The 24,364-nt window shown below is 51.7% G+C and overlaps 1 protein-coding gene across 1 annotated transcript in view; it reads left to right on the top strand.

Annotated features, from left to right (window-relative positions):
• Positions 1–360: 360 nt before the first annotated feature.
• The window catches only part of PIK3C2B (phosphatidylinositol-4-phosphate 3-kinase catalytic subunit type 2 beta), a 66,071-nt gene continuing 42,067 nt past the window's right edge, over positions 361–24,364 (top strand). Inside the window, 3 exon segments of the mRNA XM_042924759.1 lie at positions 361–432; positions 13,082–13,184; positions 22,459–23,479. Coding sequence (XP_042780693.1) covers positions 22,547–23,479 — 933 coding nt within the window. The 5' untranslated portion in view covers positions 361–432; positions 13,082–13,184; positions 22,459–22,546.

Genomic DNA, 24,364 nt, shown 5'->3' with positions numbered 1-24,364 from the left:
CTGCGGGCTGGAGCGGGCGGCCGGGCGGCTGCCTGTCCAGGCCGGGGCTGGCCGCGCCTCGCGTCGCCGTGCAGTGCGCCGGGTCTCCGGGAGATGGCTTCTCCGCTCCCGCCCGCTGCTCCCGCTATTGTCTCGCCCGGGGTGGCCTGACTCTGCGGGCTCGCGCACGCTCGTGGCCCGGAGGGCTTCCCCCGCGCCCCCCGGAGCCGGTCCCGCGTCCTCCGCTGCCTCCCCGCCAGCCCCCGGCTCCCTCCTCCCCCCTCCCCCCCCCCCCCCCCCCCCCCCCCCCCCCACCCGGGCCGGCGCTCGTGGCTCGCGGAGAGGGGAGCGGCGCGCGCGGGCGCGGGGACGCCTGGAGCTGCGGGGCCGGCAGCCCACGTCGCCGAGCACGCGACACGTCGGGTCTCGCAGGGAAGCCCGCAGCGAGCACAGGTAGGACGCGCATCCGGCCGGGAGCCGCCGCCCGGGGTCTGCAGATTGCTCGCCGAGCCGAGGGAGCGGAGGTCAAGGGGCTCTCCCTCCAACATGGCAACAGCCGAGGTGCAACAATGGAAGGAGCCGCGGGTTCCCGGCGGCCGGCAGAGCTGCGGACGCGGTGGCAGCGAGAGCCCCGGACCGCGGCGCCCTGCAGGTTGCCGGCTCCCTCCGCCACCCCGCCCCAGCAGTTTCGGGGTGTCTCGGGTCCCCGCTTCTCACCCCTTTCCCACCCCTTTCCTCTAAACACACTTCCTGCCCTCCAGCTGCACGGCGATCTGAAGCAACCAATGGTTTGGGGGTTTAAGATGAGAAATAAAAAGCAAAACCTGCCCCGGAGTGGGGGTGGTGGGGATGGTGCTTTCTGTTGCGGTGGGTGAAAAGTCAGCATGTAGCCGGGGGAATGTATACATTTTCTGGCCAGACGGATGGCCGACTTGGCTTCTCCCTTATAAGGGTACTGCAGCACCAGGAGCAGCTTGGGGGAGAGAGAGGGACCCTCAGGCCTGACTTTCCGGGCCCTCCGCGGAGGCGCTGCTCTCCTGGCTGGTACTTGTCTCTCATTTTCAGCTCCCGACAGCGGCGACTTTGATGTTGGGGAGTTATGGCAGCTGCAGGAAGCCCTGGGGACGCTGCCAAGCAGGGGTGGGGTAGGGTGGGGAGCCAAGGGGCTTGGCCAGCTCCTGGGTTGTGAGAAGAGGTTCCCGAATGTATGAGGTTAGTGCACACACCCTAATTGGCTGAGGGTGTGTGTGTGTGTGTGTGTGTGTGTGTGTGTGTGTGTGTGTGAAGAATCTGCCATTGCTCTTATTCCCCGGGCCAACCTTCTCTCCCTCTGTCCCCACCCCCTTTTGGGGTCTTTGTGACTTCCCTGTCCCAGTCCCACCAGCCACGCCTGGAATGGAATCTCTATTGTCTCCTGCTGCCCTGATGTTTTTTTTTTTTTCCTTCTTCTCAATTCCGCTGGTGAATTTTGTACCCTGTGCTGGCTGGTCCCAGCATGGCACCAGATTCCTTAGCACACAGCTACCCCGGCTTCCAGAAGTGGGCCAACGCTGCCCCTCCTTCTTTCTCTAAACTACCTGACTGTCTGGGATGGGGCCAAGCAGATGTAAGCAATTTGCGCCGAATTCCAAGCCTGTATCAGTTGCTGAATGAAAACTTACTCCACTGCCGCACCAGGCCTTGGAAAGATATCGGAAGACCCAGTGTTCCAGAGGGTGGTAAACCTGATCCCAGGTTACTCCTCCTCCCCCAGTTCCAGCTGTGCATCCTACAGCAGAGAGGTTAGGAGGCTACACAGTTACATCTCCTCCAGAGCCTGGCAGTCGCATCCGGGGTTGTGTCCATGGAAAAATTAAGTAGAGGCATATTTTATAGCTCTGCCTGGCAGCCAGCGTCCGAGGCGATGGTGGCTCCGAGCCGGAGCCCTGGACTGAGGCTGTGGCTGCTTCTCCTTTGGCCTTTGGGTGAGCTCAAGGTTTGATTTCCATGGCTCTGAGTTTACTGCTGAGTGTGCATGGGTGTGTGTGTGTGTCTGAATTTGATCAAGCTCTCAGCCCTGGCCAGAAGGGAGCTTGTGCGTTTCCCTCTCCCTGGAAGCTTCAGTGAGGGAGGCCCGTGGGTGTGCTGGATTTTCCCTGGGGTGCTCCCTCGGGATTGCCCAATGACCTGGAATTCTTCTGGTCTTTGCCATGACATAGTGGCCCTCTAGCAGGCACCCCACAGCCTTGTGGACCTTTGAACCCCTCTCATTGGTTTCCTCACCCCACCTGGGCCTGGCACTTTGCAGGTACCTCATATGGATGGGCCTTCAGCCTGGACAGCCCTGCCGCAGCCAGCAGGGAGAAAAATGAGAGAACTCTGTTGCCTTTGGGGGGTTCGTGACTGGCCATAAACTTCAGGCTCCTCACGATGCCAGGATGTGAACTTGGACGTGACAGTGCGGAGTAGTAGAGAAAAGGGTGGGTGGCTTGGGGGTCAGGAGGCTTTCAGTCCTTGTGTGACTGACTTCGTAGCGCTGTGAGCATGGACAGCTTGTGAACCTAAGACTTAGTTTGCTTATCTGTAAAATGGGGAAAAAATAATACCCTGGGCTCACAAGGTTGTTTTAAGGGTGAAATACATTGCTTCCTGTGAGCTGAATAAAATCATGTGTGCAGAAGTACTCTGAAAGCTGCAGAGTACTATAGCAATGTGCGTTATTCACTCTTGAGTTTAGCCTTGGTAACAACAAAGGAGGGAGAGCTGGTGGGGGTTGGGGAAGGAGTGGGAGAAAGGGATGGAATAGAGAATGTTCTAGGACATGGGAAGAGTGATCTGATGATACCAAGATAGCTATGTTTTGGGTTACTTCTCTTTTTTTGGAGGGGGGGGTTACTTTAAAAAGGGCAGGATGGGAGCTAGGAGAGAAGAAAAGGCTGCTTAATAATATTTGTAGGGAAGTGGGGAGACATATACCACCCCCCACCCCAAAGGCTGGCTACTGTCCAAAGAGGAGTGCTGAGCTGGCAAATAATATAATAGCTAACGTTTACTGATGTCAGTCAGCTAGTTAATGACAGAGGAGGGATTTCAAGCAGGCTGTTTCACTCCAGACCCTGTGCTCATAACCTTGATGTCACTATCAGGGAGATGTTGGGTCTTGGGAGAATGGAAAGGGATTAGCAGAGTCACGGAATTCATTCACACTGGCTTCCCTTGGATTCGCATGCCCCTGACATGTCACCAGACTGGGACATACCTTAGACGATAAACTTCTCAAGGGCAAGGGCCCAGCATCGCATCTCCTTAATTCCCAGGTATTTGGGGGTTGAGGGTGAATTCCTTGGGTTTCTACCTCACAGCCTTTCTCTGCTTTCTCATTTGTATCCCTACCTTCAGTGTAAGGAGAAGGATGGGAATAATGAAGTCAAGCAATTTTGCTACCTTCTGGGCAACACTAATACCGTTTGGGAATTGAGGTGCTCTGGGAAACTGAGGCAAATCTTTTGTTTTAGTATTTCTATATCTGCTTTATTTTGTGTCTATTTAGGAAATTATTATTTTATTTAGGAATTTAGGAAATTATTATTATTTTATTTAGGCATTTAGGAAATTATTATTCTTGCATATCCTACGTATGACTTTTAGAACCGGAAAGGACTTTGGAGATCGATGCCCTGAGAAGTGACTCTCCCAAGGTCATGCAGTTAGCGATGCTGGAACTTTACGTTTGCCCCACAGATCACAAGATGACCAATGACAGGACCTTTCTTTTGGCACCTTAGAGTTGTGTGCAGACGATTGGGAAATTCTCTTAGAACACTGGTCATGGAATTCACTCACCCCAAATTTCTATGTCGGTGAAAGAGATTAAGGACACAGAAGACACCATTTGTGCATCGGGGCAGAGGCCTTCAAGTTCTGGAGAAGGAAGAGGAAAGAGGTTCTTGATATTCCTGAGGCAGAATGCAGAACTTGTGACTGAAGGAATCTTGCAATTCACGCCTTCCTCTTTTGGGATACTTCCTGTAGGAAGTCTCATCCAGCAGAGGCTCCGTGGCGTTTCAAAGAGGAGCCAAAGGTCATTTGTCTCTTCAGAAAATGTTTTCCTTTCACCAAAATGTTATGACTCCTGCCTCTCTTCCTTGCTGAAAACGCTGGTCAATTCTCTTCTTCCTGGACCTTTCTCTCGAGCCACCCCTAGTCACTGAGAGTCATCTCCTGGGTAATAGTTTTCTTCTCTGCGCTTCTTCCTGCCATGATTTGTGCATCCTATGTCTCTGCTCCTGAGGGTCCTGTCCTAATGGCTAGATTCCACTTTGTCTCCTCTCCTGTATTCTCCCCAGAGGGAGGTGGGTGTCCGAGATGAGAGCTGCTGTGCTCACATGGCCGGTTGCCCAGGTCCCATGCCTGGCTAAGCCAGGCCCACCAGGAGTTAACGCTATGGAGGCATCCTTTTCAGCCAAGTTCTTCTATCTCAGAGTAGTTGGTCCGCTTGGTAGCAAACCAGAAGACATAAGGGGAGGGGCAAAGGGGAAGGAACCAAGGAGATTCCATTTTCAGGAAATGCTACAGCTTACCTTGCTAGCGAGAAGAAATAGATATGAGCCTTTCTTGTCTTAGGTCGCAGGCTAATCTAGAATGTAGGTAGGTGTAATGATGGGGCTCTTCCAGGGTCGAGACCCCTCTTGAGAGCCCCCCTTTTCTGAAAGCAGGGCATCTGCCACATTCCTGATTCGCCCTGCTGTTACCCCTTCCTACAGGTAAATAAAGGAAGTTAAACTGACAAGGAGCACCTGTAAAGTGCACTTAATGCTGACCAAAACTGGAGAGATTGTTTGCAAATTGGGTATTATGGGAAGCTGGGAGAAGACATCTATATTATTTTCCCCAAGAATATTATGGCCAGGATTTCAGATTTCTGCTCTAGACCTTAAGAAGGCAGATTCTTATTATTTTTTTAAATTTTTTTTAATGTTTATTTTTGAGACAGAGAGAGACAGAGCAAGAACAGGGGAGGGTCAGAGAGAGAGGGAGACACAGAATCGGAAGCAGGCTCCAGGCTCTGAGCCATCAGCACAGAGCCCGACGCGGGGCTCAAACTCAAGGACCACGAGATCATGACCTGAGCCGAAGTCGGCCGCTTAACCGACTGAGCCACCCAGGCGCCCCAGATTATTATTTTTTTTAAGTAAGAGAGAAGTTAGATGTAGTTCCCTGACAGGAGACTTTGAAACATAGAGTGGTTCCAAAGGGATAGCCAAGTCTCCCAAGTGCAATTTTGATGACGCTGTTGCAGACCGTTTCAGCAAGGAAGGCGAAAAGGAGCCACCTGAGCTCAAGTTCAAGTACCACGAGGCAAGAGCACATGATGAAGAATAACCACCGCACTGAGTGTCCACCTGTAGCTATTTTTTGTTTTTGGGGGGTTTTTTGTTCTTGTTTTTAGTTTTTATTTTAATCCCTGTTAGTTAGCATACCGTTTTATATTAATGTCAGGTATTGTCCGCCTGTAGCTTCTCAAACGTTATCTGTACTTTCCCCTTCCCCTAACCTTGGAGAAAACCGCGATGATGAAATGGTCTCCTCCCCTTTCACCGATGTGTGACCTGAGGTTGCGGTTAGGTTTAGTTCAAATTAAGATTCCGAAACATGCCGAAGGTTGTAGGACTAGTTAGAGAAGAAGCAAAGTTTGAGTCCAGGTCAGGAAACTTCCAGCACCTGTGTTTCTTCCCTTGGTGCTCCCCTGAGGGGACCACTGAGAAGAAGTGTCAGTGAGCCCCAAGTTCTGAATGAGACAGGGCTTCCCCAAGAGTCCGCTGACAGAGTCTGTTGACAACAGAAATGGTTGTTTTCAAAGCCATCTGTGGTGAAGCTATGGTCACAAAGGGAGATAAGTCAGAGAATGTTTAAAAAAGAACTCATTCATTCAGCAGATGTTTTTTGAGGGCTTACTAATAATGACTTTAGGTGCTTTCAGTGATGAGGACTGATAGCCTTCCAGAACTTACAGTTGAGTGGGGAATACAGACAAGTAAATGGGCTGTGTGTTGGGGGCGGGGTGGGGGGTGAAGCATGGGATGCTTTGGAAACTCATAAGTGGGACACTTGGGGTAGTCAGACGTCCTAGAAGAAATTAAATGTTAGTCAAGGGGCTCCTGGGTGGCTCAGTCGGTTAAGTGTCCGACTTCGGCTCAGGTCATGATCTCACGGTTCCTGAGTTCGAGCCCCGCATCGGGCCCTGTGCTGACAGCTCAGAGCCTGAAGCCTGCTTCTGATTCTGTGTCTCCCTCTCTCTCTGCCCCTCCTCTGCTCATGCTCTGTCTCTCTCTCTTTCAAAAATAAATAAAAACATTAAATGTTAGCAAGATCTGAACGATGAGTAGAAATTGGGGTGGGGGATGAAGTGAAAGGCAAAGGGGGTGAAGTGAAGGTACTTTAATGTGACCAGAACCATTGAAGGAGTTTACCTTTTATCTTTTATTCACAATGTACCTGATGTTCTCCTCAGTGCACAGCAGTGGAAGAAGACAGACATAGTCCCTGTCCTTCTGGAGTTTGTATTCTGGGAGAATTTAGTTCACTAAGTTCACTAAGTTTAGTTCACTAAACCAAGCTTTTTTATTTTGCTGACAGGGATTCTATGCTGGTATATCAGGGAATTCCTCATAGATAAACTCTGGCGGAACTTAGGGAAAGTTTGAGAAAGACTCTTGTGATAGTCCTATGGGTAACATGGGGTGGAGGCAAGAGGTGGGTTAATTGATGGTTGGTTCCTTGTTCTCCGACAAAAACATCTTCAGTGCCTCTGTTCATTCATTCTTACATCTATTGATTCATCAACTGAAGGGCAGTATAAATTCAGTATGTACATACGAGTATGGCTTCGGACCCAGATTCCATGGGTTCAAAGCCTAGCTCTCCCTCATACTAGTTGTTTGACTTTGGGAAAGTTACTTGATTTCTCTGTGCTTCTGTTTCCTCGTTTGTAAGATGGGGAAAATAATAGTATGGGGGGGTGGGGGGGGAACAAGCTGTGGTGAAAATGAAATGAGTTCATTAATGAACTATCTAGAATAGGGCCTGATAAATAGTAAGGGCTTAGAAAATGGTGGCGGTTACAATCACATTATCATCCTTCAGGCAAGTTTGTGCTGAACCCTAGGGATACAAACGTAAATTCAATATGGTCCATGACCTTGAGGTAACCACATTGTACTCCAGAAATTACAAGTGAATGCATGAGTTGCTTTATGGAATGGGGTAATCCTATAAACTCGGTATGAGGCAGTTGTCCATGGCTGCCCCAAGAGGTGGTATAATATGAGGCAGCATTTCATAGAAGTATAGAAGCTAGGACAATAGCGTTTAATATTTTGGGGACTTCTAAATTCCAAGAATCTAATAAATGCAATGGGGTATCAACCGGAAACGTAAACTACAATTTTGCCTTCCTCATCCAGAATCTCTGATTCTGTAGCAGGGAGGTGTTAAATATTCTCCTCTGGCTTGGTCTGACCACCCTCAGAACACGGTATTTAACAGCTCTGTCCCTAGTGTAAAACGCTGTGCTGAGCGTGGTGGGGAAGACAAGATAAATAAGAGGTAATTTTTGTTCTTAAGATTAATGGGCTTATGTCTGTGAAAGTGCTTTGTAACTATAAAGCACCCACCTGGATAAAAATTATTTTTATTCTAATCACTAGTAGGTATAACACAAAACACTAAATGCCGTGTATATTTAAATTAAAAAAAATTTTTTTTTAATGTTTTATTTCTGAGAGAGACAGAGACAGAATGCGGGTGGGTTAGAGGCAGAAAGAGAGGGAGACACAGAATCTGAATCAGGCTCCAGGCTCTGAGCTGTCAGCACAGAGCCCGACACAGGGCTTGAACTCATGAGCTGTGAGATCATGACCTGAGCCGAAGTCGGACGCTCAACCGACTGAGCCACCCAGGCACCCCTAAATTTTTTTTTAACATTTATTTTTTGAGAGACAGAGAGTGAGTGGGGGTGGGGCAGAGAGAGAGAGAAGGAGACACAGAATCGGAAGCAGGCTCCAGGCTCCAGGCTCCAAGCTGTCAGCACAGGGCCTGATGCGGGGCTCGAACCCACGGACTGCGAGATCATGACCTGAGCTGAAGTCTGACGCTCGTCCCACCAAGCCACCCAGGCACCCCAATGCTGTGTATATTTAGAGATGTTCAAAAGAGAGCAAAAGTCACTTTCTGTCATAGGAGATGATAGAAGGCTCAAATACAAGGGCAGGTGTTTGTAGAGGGCAAGCCAGAGAGGATTCCAGAAGGCACTAGCGTGACCGAAGATTCATGGGAAAACTTGTGGCTCCACGGAATGCTTAATAACCATCAGTATTTGGGGGGCCTGCAGGGAACTGGGCTGGGGCTCAGTGTGGGGAGTCTTGAATGTCCAGTATGAAAGCAGGGAGAGACAGAAACCTTTTCATCAGAAGGATGATATGAACAGAGCCATTGCTCCCGGGTTGTGGCCGTGGAGCAGATGCTTTAGGGGTCAGTGGGGAGACAGAGACGCTTAAGAGGTTGTTTCAATTGTTCGGATAAGAGAAAGAATAATAATCTTTGGTGCTAGGGCACCTAGGTGGCTCAGTCAGTTAAGCGTCTGACTTCGGCTCAGGCCATGATCTCATGGTTCGTGAGTTTGAGCCCCACATCAGGCTCCCTGCTGTCCGCACAGACCCTGCTTCAGATCCTCAGTCCCCCTCGCTCTCTGCCCTTCCCCTGTTCGTGCTCTTTTTCTCTCTCTCTCTCAAAAATAAACAAACATTAAACAAATAATTTTTCGTGCCTAATGGGTGCTTTCAGTAGGTTATTTAACTTGAGGAAAGTAATCGGAAGCTTGGAAAGGAATGGACCAGTCTGAGAGAGACTGGAACAGGAAGGCTGGGAGATTTCCTTCACTGGAAAATAGACTGGTGGTGGCTCAGTCTGGAAAGAGCACTGGAGCGGGAGTCTGGGACCTGCCTCTAGTTTCTAGTCCCACTTCTGTCACTGACTAGCTGTGTGACTCCAGACAAGGCATTTCTCCTTCTGGTCCTTGGTTCTTTCTCTCTCTCTCTCTTTATGTTTTTATTTGAGTATAGGCGACACACAATGTTACCTTGGTTTCAGGAATACGACTTCTCCGTATGTTACGCTGTGCTCACAAGTGCGGCTACCGTCTGTTACCGTGCGATGCTGGTGCGGTATCGTCTGCTAGATTCTCTGTGCTGTGCCTTTTATTCCTGTGACCTACTCATTCCATAACTGGAAGCCCGTATCCCCCACTCCCCTTCTCCCATTTTGACGCTCAGCCTTTGGTCCTCTTATCTGGAAAACGGGGCGTCGTCCTTTGGTTTCCTCTTGTTTATTATTTGCTTGCTTTTGAGGGGCTTGCGACGGTGAAGAAATGCTTTGGGGTGTCGGGGGAGAGGGTGGAGGCGTTGTACCAAGGTAATCACCAACGTCAGCTTGCCCGTTGGGTAAAATGTGACGTGCCTGGGTCCCATTCTGTGAGATAGGAAAAACGCTATGAGTTTTGGCCTGAAACAGTTTCCAGTTTAATTCCTGATTTTGTCGTTTGCTAGTTGTGTGACCTTGGTGGGGGGGGGGGGCAGTAAATTATTCAGTCCTTTTCCTCTTTTCCGCTTGCCTCATCCATTAAATAAGGATATTAATATCCACACGTAAGGATTGTTGTGAGAATTAAACAAGACAAAACCTCGCACAAAATGCCAGAGGAGAAAAGCAGGTGTATTTCTTTCCTCACTTGACCTCCCCCCACCACTCTGCCTGCCCCCCTCCCTTTCCCTTTCCCCTAAACAAAGTATGACACCTTCGCTCCAGGGAGGACTGGGGACGTATCCCTGGGGATACTAACTTGACAGACTTTGTGATGGTGTTTACATACATTGGACTGGCATTTCAGCAAGGTGCCTATGGAACCTTAGCCCTAATGGGCCTGCACCCACGGTCACACCCTGGCTACACTTACCCAGCTGCCAGCAGTGTCACCTAATCCCTGCTGAGAATGGTGACTCCTGCTACCCTGGTGCCCTGAGTGAGGGTCACATGGGCAAGGCCCCCATAAAGACGGGGCTGGTGAGATGTTAATGAGCTACACTGTGCCAGGCTGATCACCCCTCTGTCGAATGTCCCCTTTGCTCAGCGTAGACTGAGGCCCTGCTCTCCGGAGACCTCGGTCTCCCTTGGGACCTTCCTGTGCAGAGTGGGGCATGGGAGATGGGAGAAAGGCATCAGGCAGGTGCAGAGCAACACCAAGTCGTTGTGTCACACACGCACACAGCCTCAGAATGTTAAGGAGACACTGAAAGCAAAAGCAGGAATTGGAAGGATTGACCAGGGAAGGCTTCTGGGGCTCTTGAGTCAGAGTGGGAAGAGGAGAGAGAGAGAAAGTAGGAAAGAGGAAGGAGCCTCCAGCTGCATCCAGGGCTTTGGAGGCCCTAAGAGTCAACCGGGTGGGGAAATAGGGTACGGGGAGTCTATACCAGGCTGTGAGTGCTGATGGGTCCTTCTGAGGACTCTGGAACCTACCGCTGGGACAGGTCTGGGGGGAGACCAGACAGATGTGGGGAGTCCTGGCTGGGATCTGGTACCACCGGACACTGCCTGCTGCCTCCTTCCCAGGCTGCCGTCTCTGTATCCCTTTCCCTGTGGTTTGGGGATTCTGAACACTGGGAGGCCATCTTGGAGATGGCCTTGGTCTCAATCTTAGTTCCCTCTTAGGGCCCAGCATCCTGAGTGGAGTTTCTCCTTTGACCGGGGTAAGCTAGCATCCTTAGTCTCCCTTGGGGGTCAGTGTCCTTGGCTGACCCTGAGCAGGATATCCTTCTCAGCTACTGAAGAAGGCCTGGGGGCCTCCTGGGTCAATCTTGGCCAACAATACCCAAGGCCTGGGTTAGGAGGTGTCAGTGACTTAGAGACCAAGCTGCCTGCTGGGCCTCGCTGAGGGGGACATGAGTTCTGGACAAGGACAAGAGATGCCTAGGCCTCAGGAGCTGAGACCAGGGAGGCCATGAGGAGGCACAGCCACCATCAAGATCCACCCCGCCTACCTATTAATGGGTCATTCCTCCCAGGCCACTGGAAATTTCCCTTTCCACTTCCAGAATGGGTTGGGTTGGGCCCTCCTCTGCTCAGACTCTGCTTTTTTAGATGCAAATGTCCCTGGGTGGGACTAACACCTTGGCCTCTCAAATGTCCCTGGGTGGGACTAACACCTTGGCCTCTCACACCCCTGTGTAAATTAGTATCAGATGTTTGCTGGTGTTTTGTGTGTGTGTGTGTGTGTGTGTGTGTGTGTGTGTGTGTGTGTGTGTTTCTGGGCTGTAAGATGGGGGCTGCTTGAGAGCGGCACCCCTTTCCTTTCCTACCCTGGTCTGTGGGGACCTCAGGGCCTTTTCAATGCACCCTGAACTTAGGAAATAACTGAGTACCTCTGAGGCTTCCCAGAAGCTAGGTGGCCCTTGGGCGAAGGTCCTCCTGGGCTCAACTGCCTGGAATCCCCTTCCCTTGCATTCTGGCTCCCTGGTCCCCTCCGGGCCTGCGAGCCTGCCTCCAGTAGGCTGCAATGTGGATGCCGAAGGCCCAGAGCTGCTCCCTGGAGCGGAAAGGTCCTGTTTTCCTTTTTCTTCCGGGTTCACCCTTCCATCTATTTTCTCAGTCGTCTTTGCCAGGGACACTAAGATCATGACCTCTTGGTGTCTAAGTCCACTTCCCCAGGGAGCTGATGAGGGAGTGAGTGAGGTGGAGGGGATGTGCAGGGGAGGGGGGGGACCTGGAGGGTGGGAAGGTATGGGGGGTATGCAGGGGCAGATGTGGGTAATTGTGGAAGGTGTGGGGATTGTGCGAGGTACGCGGGGCACAGAGGCGTGTGTGCTTGGGGGAGGGGTATGGAGTATGCATGGAGAGTGGGGGGGGGGTACCTGCAGGTGCGTGGGGGGAAGGTATGGGTGTGTGTAGGGTGGGGAGGGAGGAGGTGGAAGAGGTAGGTCTTGGGGGGTGAGGGGGTCTGCACAGGGAAGGGAGTGCGTGGTAGTAGCTACGATGGATGTGTGGGGGGACGTGGGGGAAGGTGTGGGGGTACATGCAGTTCGTGTGATTACCAAGGCTGTAGGTCCTTGAGAATGACTAGTCTACCAGGGATTTTCTTGATCTGGGGAGTTAGCACCAACCGCAGATACTCTTTCTTACCAGATCACACGTCCAGGTTGCCGTTTTAGGGACTGCGGTGGCAGAGGAGCAGCGGGCAGGGCTTGCGTACCGCGTAGAGCCTCCCCACCGGGATAAAGGAGGGCAGCTTGCCCTGGGCCCGGTGGCATGGTATGGGGCCTGGTCTCCAGCTCCTCAGGTTCCCGAGGAAGACTGGCTCAGCCTTTTTCTGCTTGACTTCCTTTTGGCCTTCCTGCAAGCAGAGCAGGTGGCTCTCAGCCAATGGCAGCCCACCGCCCCCACAGCCTGTCCCCGCCCACTGGCTCCCTCACCCAGGCTTACAGGCAGCCGCCCCCAACCTTCCCACAGACCACATGGGGGCTGGGGCCCCACTTTCTGCACTCTGTGTGTGTGTGATCATTCTGGGGACCGGCCCTCCGAGTCCTTCTCATTCTCATCCTGGGGTTTGGTCCCAGGGGTGTACTTGTGGGGGCGGATAGCACAGGGCTAGGGACAAGATTGTTCCTGAGTATTAGCACCCTATGACCCCCCACGTCGGGTCGGTGGCCCCTTCCCCACCCTGCCACAGATCCGGTATGCGTCCCTGGGGCAAAGTCGCTGACCCTTAGTGGGCCTCAGTCTGCTCATCTCTAATGGTCAAGGGGGCCCTGTTGTGGGGAGATCGCTTCCCTGATGTGTAAGGAAGTTGCTACCAGAAAACCACCAAAGGATTGTTAGAAGTGAATTAATCGGAGATGCTCCTTAAAAATCCAAGCTCTGATCTCCAGCAAAGATGTCCCTCTGGAGATAGTCCCACCGGCATTATTCCGTGCACTCTTCGTTAGTCCGATGCCTCTGCAGTTCCCCGAGCTACGCCCCCCTCCCCTTGCCGCGGGCCTGGGCCAAAATCTGAAGTGCTGCTCCTTGCTTCTTGCAGACTCTGATGGGTTAGCCCCGCCCAGCGTGCCCAGCATGTGAGGACTTGGGGCAGCAGCACGGAGCAGTGAGGTGGCCCCACACTGCCTCTCCTCTTCCCTCCGGTGAGTCCTCCAGGCAAAGCAGAGACTCTTTGGTGTGCTGTTTTCCCTCTGGTGCCACGGGCCGTTTGGGAACAGCTGTGACCTGCTTTCTGGATTCTGTTTAATGGGCTGGCCTCCTCCAGGGAGTTTCCCCAGCCTACACAGGAATCCTGGAGAACTGGATTCCAAAGGACTGAGCTGGGGAAGCTGGACTGGAGGTTCAGCTGGAGGTGACAGGTGACAGCAAGGGGCCTTGCAGGAACCCTTGGTTTGCAGGAAGCCAGTGGCCCTGTGTGACAAAGTAAAGGAGGGGGTGGCAAGGATCGTGAGGGCTGCTGTGTCCCCATCCCCCTTTCCACCTGTTTTGTGACATCCTCCTCCCAGAGGGGCTTCCTTTATACTTCGTGGAGTCTCTAATACCCTCAGAGAGATTAAAGGTTCATAGATGTTGGTGTTTGGAAATGTTGGGGTTGTTTTTATGACATGGGATGGGCTGGTGTAAATCTTTGTCTGAAACGAACTTCCCTTAGGAATCCCCTCAGCTAGAGGCAAAGCATAAGAGACTCTTAAATACAGAGAACAAACAGAGGGGTGCTGGAGGGGATGGGCTAAATGGGTGATGGGCATTGAGGAGGGCACTTGTTGGGATGAGCACTGGGGTGTTATATGTGAGTGATGAATCACTGAATTCTACTCCTGAAACCATTATTACACTACATGTTAACTAACTTGGATTTAAATTAAAAAAAAAAAAAAAAGGAATCCCCTCAGGGAGACCAAGATTAGCACAGGAAGGTCATCCTGGGAGCTCCTCCCCCCACCCCCCCATCCTATCCCACTGCCTTTCTCTGGAGGACCAAGGAAGCTGGAAGGGTAATTCTTTTATTTATTTATTTTTTTAATGTTTGTTTGTTTATTTTGAGAGAGAGAGGGACCATAAGTGTGTGGTAGGGGCAGAGGGAGAGGGAGAGACAGAATCCCAAACAGGCTCAGTGCTGTCATTCCAGAGCCCGACTTGAACCTTGAGATCATGACCTGAGCCAAAATCAAGAGTCCCAACGCTTAACTGACTGAGCCACCTAGGTGCCCCCTGGAAGAGGAATTCCTTTTTTTTTTTTTTTTCTTGGTGCAAAAAGGTGATTTTATTAAAGCACGGGAACACGACCCATGGGCAGAAAGAGTTGCCCAGGGATTGTGAGAAGAGACTGCTTATATACTTGGGAGTTGGGGGAAGTAAAGGCATTCTTAACCACATGCTGCTTGGAGGGAACCCAGCTGATCAGAACTAGAAGGGCTGGTTTTTGAGGCTGTGGTGGCTGAGGGCAGGTGGGGGTGGTAGGAAGCAGGAAGTATAGACCAGACAGAGAGGAGATGTGGCCGCTCTGGCACCAGGGATGGTTCCTGGATTAGAGATCCACACACTGCCAAGACCTCTCTTCCCTCTTTGCCAGGGGTTCCATTCAGGTGGCTGCCAGCTCCTGGCCCCTGATCCACGTCGCCAGCTCTAGGAAGGAAAGTTTTGAGAGGAGCCACGAGTTGCCTGCCCTCTTCCATCCTGACTCTCTTCTTACCCGAGTCCCAAATCTGCAGGGTTTGTGGTAGGAGCTATGATTGCCAGGGAGTGTGTGTGTGTGTGTGTGTGTGTGTGTGTGTGTGTGTGTGTGTGCGCGCGCGTGCACGTGCGCATAGACTAGCTGCACACGTGGTTTCTGAGCTGGACTAGAGGACTCTTGGACTCTGAATGCAAACAGAGCTCTATCTAACCATGTTGCACAGGCTTCTGGCATCTGTCTCTACTCTCCTAGGACCCAGAGAACCCTCTACGAACTCCAGTATCAACTTTGGCTTCAAGTTAGTGGAATGTCCAGGGGTAGGCCCAGGGAATCCAGGGATGAAAAATGAAGTTCCAGCAGCAAAGGCTGAATCACGTGGGGCTGCTTTAATTTGGCGCAGAGGATGCTAGAGAGGAGCTGGATGAGTAGGACAAGAGCACAGGCAGCTGTTTTGTGTCTCCCCACATTTGGAACTAAGTGACAGCCACAGAGAGGAAACAGATAGGAGAAAGACCTTGTGGGTGCATGTGACTCCGTGATGGGCCTGACATCAAAGAACCTCGTGGAGCTGTGTACAACCTATAGGCTTACAGTACAGAAGCTGGGATCAGATATACATCTGTTTGAGACAGGGAGCCTGACCTTTTGGATACACCTTCCTGTTGGGGGAGTTGACGCAGGGCATGCTGACATTCCTTCCTAGAAATGGCCCTCTGGAGGTGGGAGTGGGGGGTGGGCAGCAGGCCTGTGGAGTGAGGTGTGGGGGATGGGTCCCTGGCTGGAAAGCCAGTGAGATTTGGGGTACGGATGAGTATGGGTGTTGGGGGGTGGGGAGGGGCAGGGGTCATCTGAATACAAAATTCTGGAAGCCAGAGCTTCTATGTCCATATGGCCTCTAACCCCTTGACCTATTCTGTTCTGAGAGGAGGTGCTGAAGGCCCCTTCCTAGGTAGTCCTAGAACTGAGTCTTCTTCCCTTATTAAAAACTACTAAAAGGTGGGATGCCCAAGGCTGGGGGCTTGAGACCCTTCATATTTTTTACCATCTTGCTCAGTAGCTCTCCATTTTCCCTGCCCAGTGAACACGGGCCAAGACATGCAGTGTTTCCCCGCTTTGTGCCCCAAGGAGGGGGGATTGAATTATTTATGGATACGTCTATCATCTTTGCTAGGTGGCGAGCTCCCCGGAAGTGTGCCACAGCCCTCTGAGTACTTCTAGGGCCAGCATGGCACCTGGCGTGTAACCGGTACTCATTGGCCATTGACATTCAATTTCGTGGTTCTGGATGTGAGGAGATGACCCAGAGCTCACAGGCTGAGCAAAGGCAGAGCAGTTCTAAAAAGGTGCCCTCCAGCCGGGCAGCCGGAAGCCCTCTGCGCGCACAGCTGGTGTCACTGCTGGCTCACTGGCACAGGGACTGAACGGTGGGGAGTGTCCTCTCCTTTGTCTCCACCCTTGGACTCCAGACCATTGTGTAGCTCTGCCCCGACCCCATTTCCTCCCCCGCCGGCCTCCAGCCATCCTTTGGCAGCTGTGTGGACTGTTCGGTGCCTGGTGCTGCTTGGACCCTGGCACTGACCTGCTCAGCCATAAGCACGCCCCTCTTCCTTCACCAGCTGCCTGGTGGGGTCCCTTTTCCCCGCTACCCTCTGGTCTTCCTGGGAGTTCCGAAACCGCGGTCTGTGCGGTCAGCCCTGGCGGCGCATCTGAATTGCCTAGGGGAGAGGGCTTTGAACTGATCAGAGTCCAGGGATTCACCCTACCGAATCAGACCCCCCCAGAAGAGGGGCCAGGAACCTGTAGGTTTGAAAAACTTCCCAGATGGCAGTTGTGAACATTCCATTGTGGACTATGTATTAGATAATATTATCGTGTCCACCTTAAATGTTGTGGCTGTGCTAATGGCGTTGTGTTTATATAGGAGAGCGTGCTAGTTGTTTAGAGATTCAGCCTGAAGTATCTGGAGGTGGAGCCCTTGCATCTAACTTTCAAATGGTTAAGCAGAGACGGAGCGCGCAGAGGTGGGGAAGCGTTAACAGCGCATGTAGGTGGCCAAGGGAAACTGGCCGAAAGTGATCTGAAAGATGGACGGGAGCAGGGAACACAGCCATGTCACCGAGGTGTGCAACTGCAGGGGGCGCCATTCACATGGTTCTCTTTGTTGTGGTCCGAGGGTGACATTCACATAGAATACAGTGTGTGGGTACCCCCCCGCCCCCCGGAGTTGCGTGACACTGTCATACTGGCCCCAGCTGTCTCTTTTTGGATGGGCTACAAAGCCCCGGGCCCTCACCACCCCATGTCTTTCCTGGGACCTACATGGGTTTTTTTTTCACAGAATCCCTAGTAGCCCTTGGGGACTGAGGGAATAGAACCGGTTCTGATTTGTCAACCAGCAGAGGCTGGCAGAGAGGGAGCTGAATTGGGGAGGGGGGCGGGGAAGGCAGGAAACCTGAGACTCTGATTGCGAAAATACTTTGTGTATCCCCACCCGTCCCAGAAAATGAAATTTGGGGCTTGACTTCTTAGAGGGGAAGCCAGGTTGCTCTGGCTCCAGGTTGTTAGGACTGTCGCTCCTGTCTTCCCTCCATCCCCCGTCTGGATTTCCCCTATGCCAGGCTACCACTCAATACCTTCACTCCACCTTGGGGTGGGGGGGGGGCTCTCCTGGTCCTGCGGGGGCTGCTGCTTGTCCGTCTCCTCCTTCAGATCCCTCAGCATCAGAGTGAGCAGAGCACTGAGCCTTTTAGAAGGAGCAGCTGCCAGTGTGGCCCCGGGCACAAGATCTGTCAGCCGCTGGGCCTCCTCTGCCTGGCTGACAGACAGTCTGGTGGAGTCCTGGCCAGGCACCAGGGGACGGTGGTTAGAGAGGGGTAGCTCGGCTTTCCTCATCTGAATTCCAGTCTTGGAAGAACCTCAGGAGCCAGGCCTGCTGGATCATCTGTGGGTCTGTCTTCTCTTTCCTCCCGGGGCTGGGGCTGTTCCTTAGCTCCGGGATATGGCTTTGGAGTCCGCTGAGAAATTTGACTCAAGGAAACCGATCGGTTCAAGTCAGAGTCCCAGAGCTCGGGAGGTGCTTTGTGCGGTGGTCCCGTCCGTCTGCCCACCTGCCTGTACAGATGCCAAACCTGGCCCAGTTGAGGTGAAACCCAGTCCTGTGTTTGTAGGACCCCAAGGAAGGCTGCCAGCTGCATCCTGATCACTGGTCTTATGTCTAAAAACTCTTCCCACCAGAAAGCTCTGCCCTTACATCCCAGTTCCAGTTGCTTTTCTCGGTGGAAATGAGGTGAATTTGGAACTTAAGGAGCTTGATGGTGGGGGGGGGGGGGGGAGGTGACAGATATGTACCTATTTAATTGTGAATAAACTACTTTAAGATTATATTTGAGGTGTGTACAGGGTACTGTTGGGAGCATAAAGAAGCGGCCCTTAGTCCCATCTGGGAGTTCAGAGAAAGCTTCCTGAAGAATGTGATATCTGGGCAAAGTCTGAGGGGCGAGTTAGAGTCACACAGGCAGAAAGTGTCAGGAGTTGGGAAGGGCGTACCCAGGGGAAGGACAATGTTGAAAGAAGTCACTGAGGTATTGAGTACATGGCAAATGAATGGCTGTAGATGAGAGGGAGATGGGGCAGGTGATAAAGGATTTGTAAAGGAAGCGGATAGAGAGCCTTTGAAGGGGTGGAGGCCAGGAGGAGACGATCAGGTTTACCCTTTAGAAAGAGCCCTCTGGCTTTTCTGGGGCGAATGCCTTAAAGCGGGGGCAGATTAGAAGGAAAGGAGAAGGTGACAGTTCAGTGGTGGGCATTCGGGACTCGAGTTATGGGGTGGGCATTGAAACTGGGGGGGGGGGGGGTGAGATACACCTTTAGAACTGCCAATGAGTGGAACAAATGGGAAGATGAGAAGAGGCGAGGTTGCCTGAGTGTTGCCTGGGTGTTAACAGTGGCTGAGAGTGGAGTCCTGAGCCAACACCAACATTTCAGGGGTGGACAAAGGAAGAGCAGAACAAAGAAGGGAGTGGAGAACAAGAAAAAAAAAAAAAATAGGGTCATGGAAGCCAAGGGGTGGAGGGTTTTGAATAGAAGGGAAGGGTCCATAGAGCAAAATGCAGCAGCTATGTCTGGGCAGACAGAAATGCCTGTGGAATTGGATGGCCGGGACATTATTGCTGGGGCAGTTTTTGTGGAAGGATGGGGACAGAAGCCAGATTACAGTGAATTGAAGGGTAAATGGAAATTGGGAAAGTTCGGGTGTCTTCTGAGCTGTTGTATAGCTCAGCCGGGAAGGGAAGGAAGAACAGAGAAGGTATTGGCTGGAGGACAAAATGTCAAGAGAAGGTACTTACGGCGTAGGGTTTGGGGTTTTTTTTTTCATTTTCTTTTTTTAAAAAAATATATTTTTGAGAGAGGGAGAGTTGGAGAGGGGCAGAGAGCGAGGCATACGGAGAATCTGAAGCAGGCTCTGCGCTGACAGCGGAGAGCCCGATGTGGGGCTCAAATTCGTACACCGTGAGATAGTGACCTGAGCTGAGTCAGAGGCTTAACCAACTGAGCCACCCAGGCGCCCCTCATTGTTTCTTTTTAAGGCTAGGAGCAGCCTGAACATGTTAAAGTGCTGAAGAGAGAGACCCCGTTAAGGAAAAGAAGTGAAGATACAGCAGAGGGAAGGGAGGTTCATGGGATTGTGCCTCAGCAGGAGGCAGGAACCCTCTTCCCCTGAGACCAAAAAGGGCAAGAAGGGGAGGCTGAATGCAAGTGTGGATACTTTCATGGGAAGAGAGGCAGGACGTTGAGAGAGATCATTTCCAACGGCCTCAGTTTTCCTCCTCACAGTGGTGCCTGGTGAAGGCAAATCTTGATACTCTCTGGAATAAAAGGCTTGGTCCAGCTTGGAGCATTTATCTGGTATCTCCTGTCTAAAGCACTAGGACCTTCTCCTGGGACCAGTCTCCCAACTCCCAGCAGCTGTGTTCTGGGTATTTCCATCTGTTCATCCAACTCCTTTGAATTTCAAATAGCAAGACTCCCTCTTAGCCTTAGTAGGTAAAAAGTAATCTGTAAGAGGGCGCCTGGGTGGCTCAGTCGGTTAAGCATCCAACTCTTGGTTTCGGCTCAGGTTTTGATCTCATGGTTCATGGGATCAAGCCCTGCGTGGGGCTTTGTGCTGATAGCGAGGAGCCTGCTTGGGATTTTCTCTCTCTCTCTCTCTCTCTCTCTCTCTCTCTCTCTCTCTTTCTCCCTCTTTCTCCCTCTTTCTCCCTCTTTCTCCCTCTCTCTCTCTCTTTCTCCCTCTCTCTCTCTCTTTCTCCCTCTCTCTCTCTCTTTCTCCCTCTCTCTCTCTCTTTCTCCCTCTCTCTCTCTCTTTCTCCCTCTCTCTCTCTCTTTCTCCCTCTCTCTCTCTTTCTCCCTCTCTCTCTCTCTTTCTCCCTCTCTCTCTCTCTCTTTCTCCCTCTCTCTCTCTCTCTTTCTCCCTCTCTCTCTCTCTTCCTTCCTTCCCCCCTTCCCGCTCATGCTCTCTCTCTCTCTCTCTCTCTCAAATAAATAAACTATAAAAAGTGAAGAAAAAAAAAGGTAATCCGTAAGAAGCTGTTGAAGGGTGGGCAAACTCAACAGGCAAAGAGTCACGTCATATGCCCTGGGCTATTCCATCTTTGGGGAACTACTTGTTAAGATTCACTGAGCCAGCCATGGCCTTCAGGTCAGGGTGCTGCACCTGGGCCTGATGGAGGCACCAGGGTCCTAGACAGGCACCTCAGGCCAAGGGATACCTTTGTCCTAACTCGTTTGGGACCTGATGGAATTTGCCACCCAAGTATCTTTTGGAACCTTTTTCCTTTTGACTTTTTCAACTTTCTAATCATAAGGAACAACATGCTCTTGTTTATTACCTGCTGGGTAAAGCAGTGCAACAGAATGAATAATTTTTGATGATTCCATGAAATCATGAAGTTCTTGGCTGCTGGCACTAAGGGTCAGAAGCGGCCACTTCACCTTCACCTCCCCCAACCTAACCCGAAACATATACACACATGTGTCTGTGGTTCTCAGCTTCAGCTGCAGACTAGAATCTCCTGGGGTTTTTAAAAATACCACTGCTCTACCACAGACCGATTAAATTAGAATCTCTTAAGAGAACCAGGCATCAGTACTTTAAAAAAAAAAAAAAAAAAAAGTGCCCCCGGTGTTTTTAATGCGTAACCAGGGTTGAGAACCGTTGGGCCAGGCTAGCCTTGTCATTACAACCATTCAGTGCCATCTTCGTGTCATGGCTTCTAAAGAAAAGAACACTAACAGTGGGGTACATGAAGGGGGCTGCTTGCGGCCAGGGGCAGCTAGCCTGGGGATTCTGCCTTCCTGCCTGGCTTCCTGAGGGCCAAGGAGAATTAATATGGCACACCTATCATCCACCAAGTACCCGGGTCTCACCTGTTGCCAGGCTTTGTTTTACTGCTCATACTGGTGTATTTTGGGAGGACCTTAGTGCAGTCTGAGTAATTATACGGTCTGTTTCATTGGACTCTATTGTACATTTCACTTTATAGCTTTATGGAGGTATATTAGACGTACAATAAACCGTACGTATTTAAAGTGTACAATCTGATAAGTTTCGACGTATTTATATGTCCGTGCAGCTATTACTGCAATTAAGTCCTTGAACATATTTGTCATCCCCCAAAGTTTCCTTTATGCCTCTGTGTCATCTTTCCACTCCTTCCCGGAGAACCGCTGATCTGCTCTCTGTCACCGTAGATAGTTTTCATTTTCCAGAATTTTATATAAATGGAATCCTACATATTCATACTTTTGGGGGGGGGGTCTGGCTTCTTTGACGCAGAATAGTTATTTTGAGATGCATCCATGTCCCTGCACGTGTCGGTAATTTCATTCCTTTTTGCCTCTGAGTTGGTATCATTATGTGCACGTAATCACATTTTTTAATCCGTTCACCTGTTGATGGACCGACCCGGGTTGTTTCCAGCTTGGGGATATGACCAGGCTGCCGTGAATATGCGTATACGAGTCTTTGTATGGACATATGCTTTCATTTTTCTTGGGACGGTAACTAGCAGTGGGATAGTTGAGTCCTGTGGTAGGCGGGTGTTTATCTTCACAAGAGGCTGCCTGTTTTCCAAAGTGGTTGTCCCATTTTTCATTCCCCACCAGCAGTGTCTGAGAGTTGTCCTCTCTAAACGGACCAAAGAGCCCTTGTTTCCATCTTCTCTTGGCTGATGCAAGGCGCTTCCTCCTTTCCTCGGGGCACATGTGAGAGAGAGGAGGGTGGGAGCAAGGGACCACAGATGGAAATGTCTATTGATGAGTGGAAGGGTAGATGTGTTACATAGATAGAGTTGTCTTGGGATCTCTTTTTTTTATTATTATTATTTTAAATGTTTTATTTATTTTTGAGACAGAGACAGAGCATGAACGGGGGAGGGAAAGAGAAAGAGGGAGACACAGAATCTGAAGCAGGCTCCAGGTTCTGGGCTGTCAGCACAGAGCCTGACGCGGGGCTCGAACTCACGGACCGTGATATCATGACCTGAGCCAAAGTCGGACGCTTAACCGACTGAGCCACCCAGGCGCCCCGGGATCTCTTTTTTCTCTCCGTCTTTTTGTTTCTTCCCATCGGTTACAGGCACGCAAGAAGGAGGCAGTGGCCCAGATGATGTCGCCTAAGTCAGATTATTAAAACAAGTCTTTTCGTGGCTGAATGATTGACATTTTTAACCTCTCACCTGCAGGTGCCGAGACACCATGCCAGAACCCTGCACCCCTGACACTGGCAGGAAGTAGAAGGCTTCCTTGTCTCCTCGGTCACCTGTCCTCACCATGTCTTCGACTCAGGGCAATGGGGAACATTGGAAGTCCCTGGAGTCGGTGGGCATCAGCCGCAAAGAGCTGGCCATGGCCGAAGCCCTGCAGATGGAGTATGATGCACTGTCCCAGCTCCGGCACGACAAGGAGGAGAGCAGAGCCAAGCAGAGCACAGACCCCACTCTCATCAGCTGGGACGAGCCCGTCCTAGACTTCTACAGCAAGCCGGCGGGGAGGCAGAAGGACCTTAAGCTCTTACGCGGTCTTTCTGGCTCTGATCCTACCCTCAATTACAACTCGCTGTCCCCACAGGAAGGGTTATCCAACCACTCTACCTCCCAGGGCTCCCAGCCTGGCCCAGATCCCTGGCCCAAAGGCTCTCTGGCTGGAGACTATCTCTATATTTTTGATGGTTCAGATGAAGGGCTTTCTTTGTCCCCAGGACCAGGAGATATAGATGGCTCTTCCAAGAAACTGTCCCCACCTCCTTTGCCACCCCGAGTCTCTATCTGGGACACCCCTCCCTTGCCTCCCAGAAAGGGGTCTCCCTCATCCTCCAAGATCTCCCAGCCCAATGACGTCAACACTTTTTCTTCGGTCGAGCACCCTCCAGGCAAACTGCTAGGGCGTCGCATCCTAGAAGAGGACGAGGAGCTGGGGGGTGGGGGTCCGGGGCGCCTCCTGGGGCCTGTGGACTATGACGGTATCAATGATGCGATTACACGGCTCAACCTGAAGTCAACCTACGATGCAGAAATGTTGCGTGACACCACCAGGGGCTGGAAGGAGGGCCGGGGGCCCCTGGACTTCGGCAAGGACACTCCCGGAAAACCCGTGGCCCGGAGCAAGACCATGCCCCCTCAGGTGCCGCCCCGAACATATGCCTCCCGCTATGCCAACCGAAAGAATACGACACCTGGCAAGAACCGCCGGATTTCCGCTGCTCCGGTGAGGACCTTGTTGTGTGCCTCCCGTTCCCCTTCGCAAGTGCCGTTTGGAAACGGAGAGGAGTCCTTTCTTCTTGTTGTTCCAGACCCCAGTCTGCTGCATACTCCCCCTGGTAGTCCTCTCCTCCCCTCTGCCTCTGTCTCCCGGCCCCTGGGCCCTGGCAGGGGAGAGGAAAAGGGACACTAGTAGAGACATGGCTCCTCTTCAGGGCTGAGTTTTGTGCCCAAACAGCCCTTGTGGGGGCAGGTGTTTTGGCATCTCGGTTCCTAGTGGGTAGTAAGGTAAGGACTGAACCAGGCTTAGGGGATTCTTTGTGACCCTGTGGCCGGATGGCCTTGGGGACTGGAGCAAGTTGCTTCTGCTTTCTGACCTGCGGTGCCCAAAACGCTGTGTGGTAATGAGGCTCAGTCACGGCATTAACCAGTGTTTCGTGCTCCCTGGTCACCAGACCCTGGTCCAGACCCCTCAACAACCCTGCCTGATAGTCCAAGGCATGCAGTTCTGGTCTCTCTTGTTTCAAAGCCTGCTGGTACTTGCTCTCTCCCTCTGTCTTTCTCTGTCTCCCTCTGTTCCCCTGTCCCTCTTTCTCTCTCCCCCACCCTCTGCCTCTGCCCCCTCCCGTCTCCCTCCCCCTCCCTCTGTCTCTGCCTCTCTCTCTCTCTCTCTCAGCTTCTATTTCTTTCTCTCTGTGTCTCTGCCTCTCTCTGTCTCTCTCCTTCTCTCTCTCTTACTCTGGTGAAATATACACAAGATTTACCCATCTTGGCTGATCTGAAGCATCCAGCTCGGTGACATTGACCACATTCGCATTGTTGTGCAGCCATCACCACCGTCCATCTCCTCTCACGGGGAGAATATTTAGCAAACACATGCAGGACGACAGTA

This window comes from Panthera leo, chromosome F3 (assembly GCF_018350215.1).
Source record: "Panthera leo isolate Ple1 chromosome F3, P.leo_Ple1_pat1.1, whole genome shotgun sequence".
Lineage (NCBI taxonomy): Eukaryota > Metazoa > Chordata > Mammalia > Carnivora > Felidae > Panthera > Panthera leo.
This window is presented reverse-complemented; position numbering and strand designations above follow the sequence as displayed.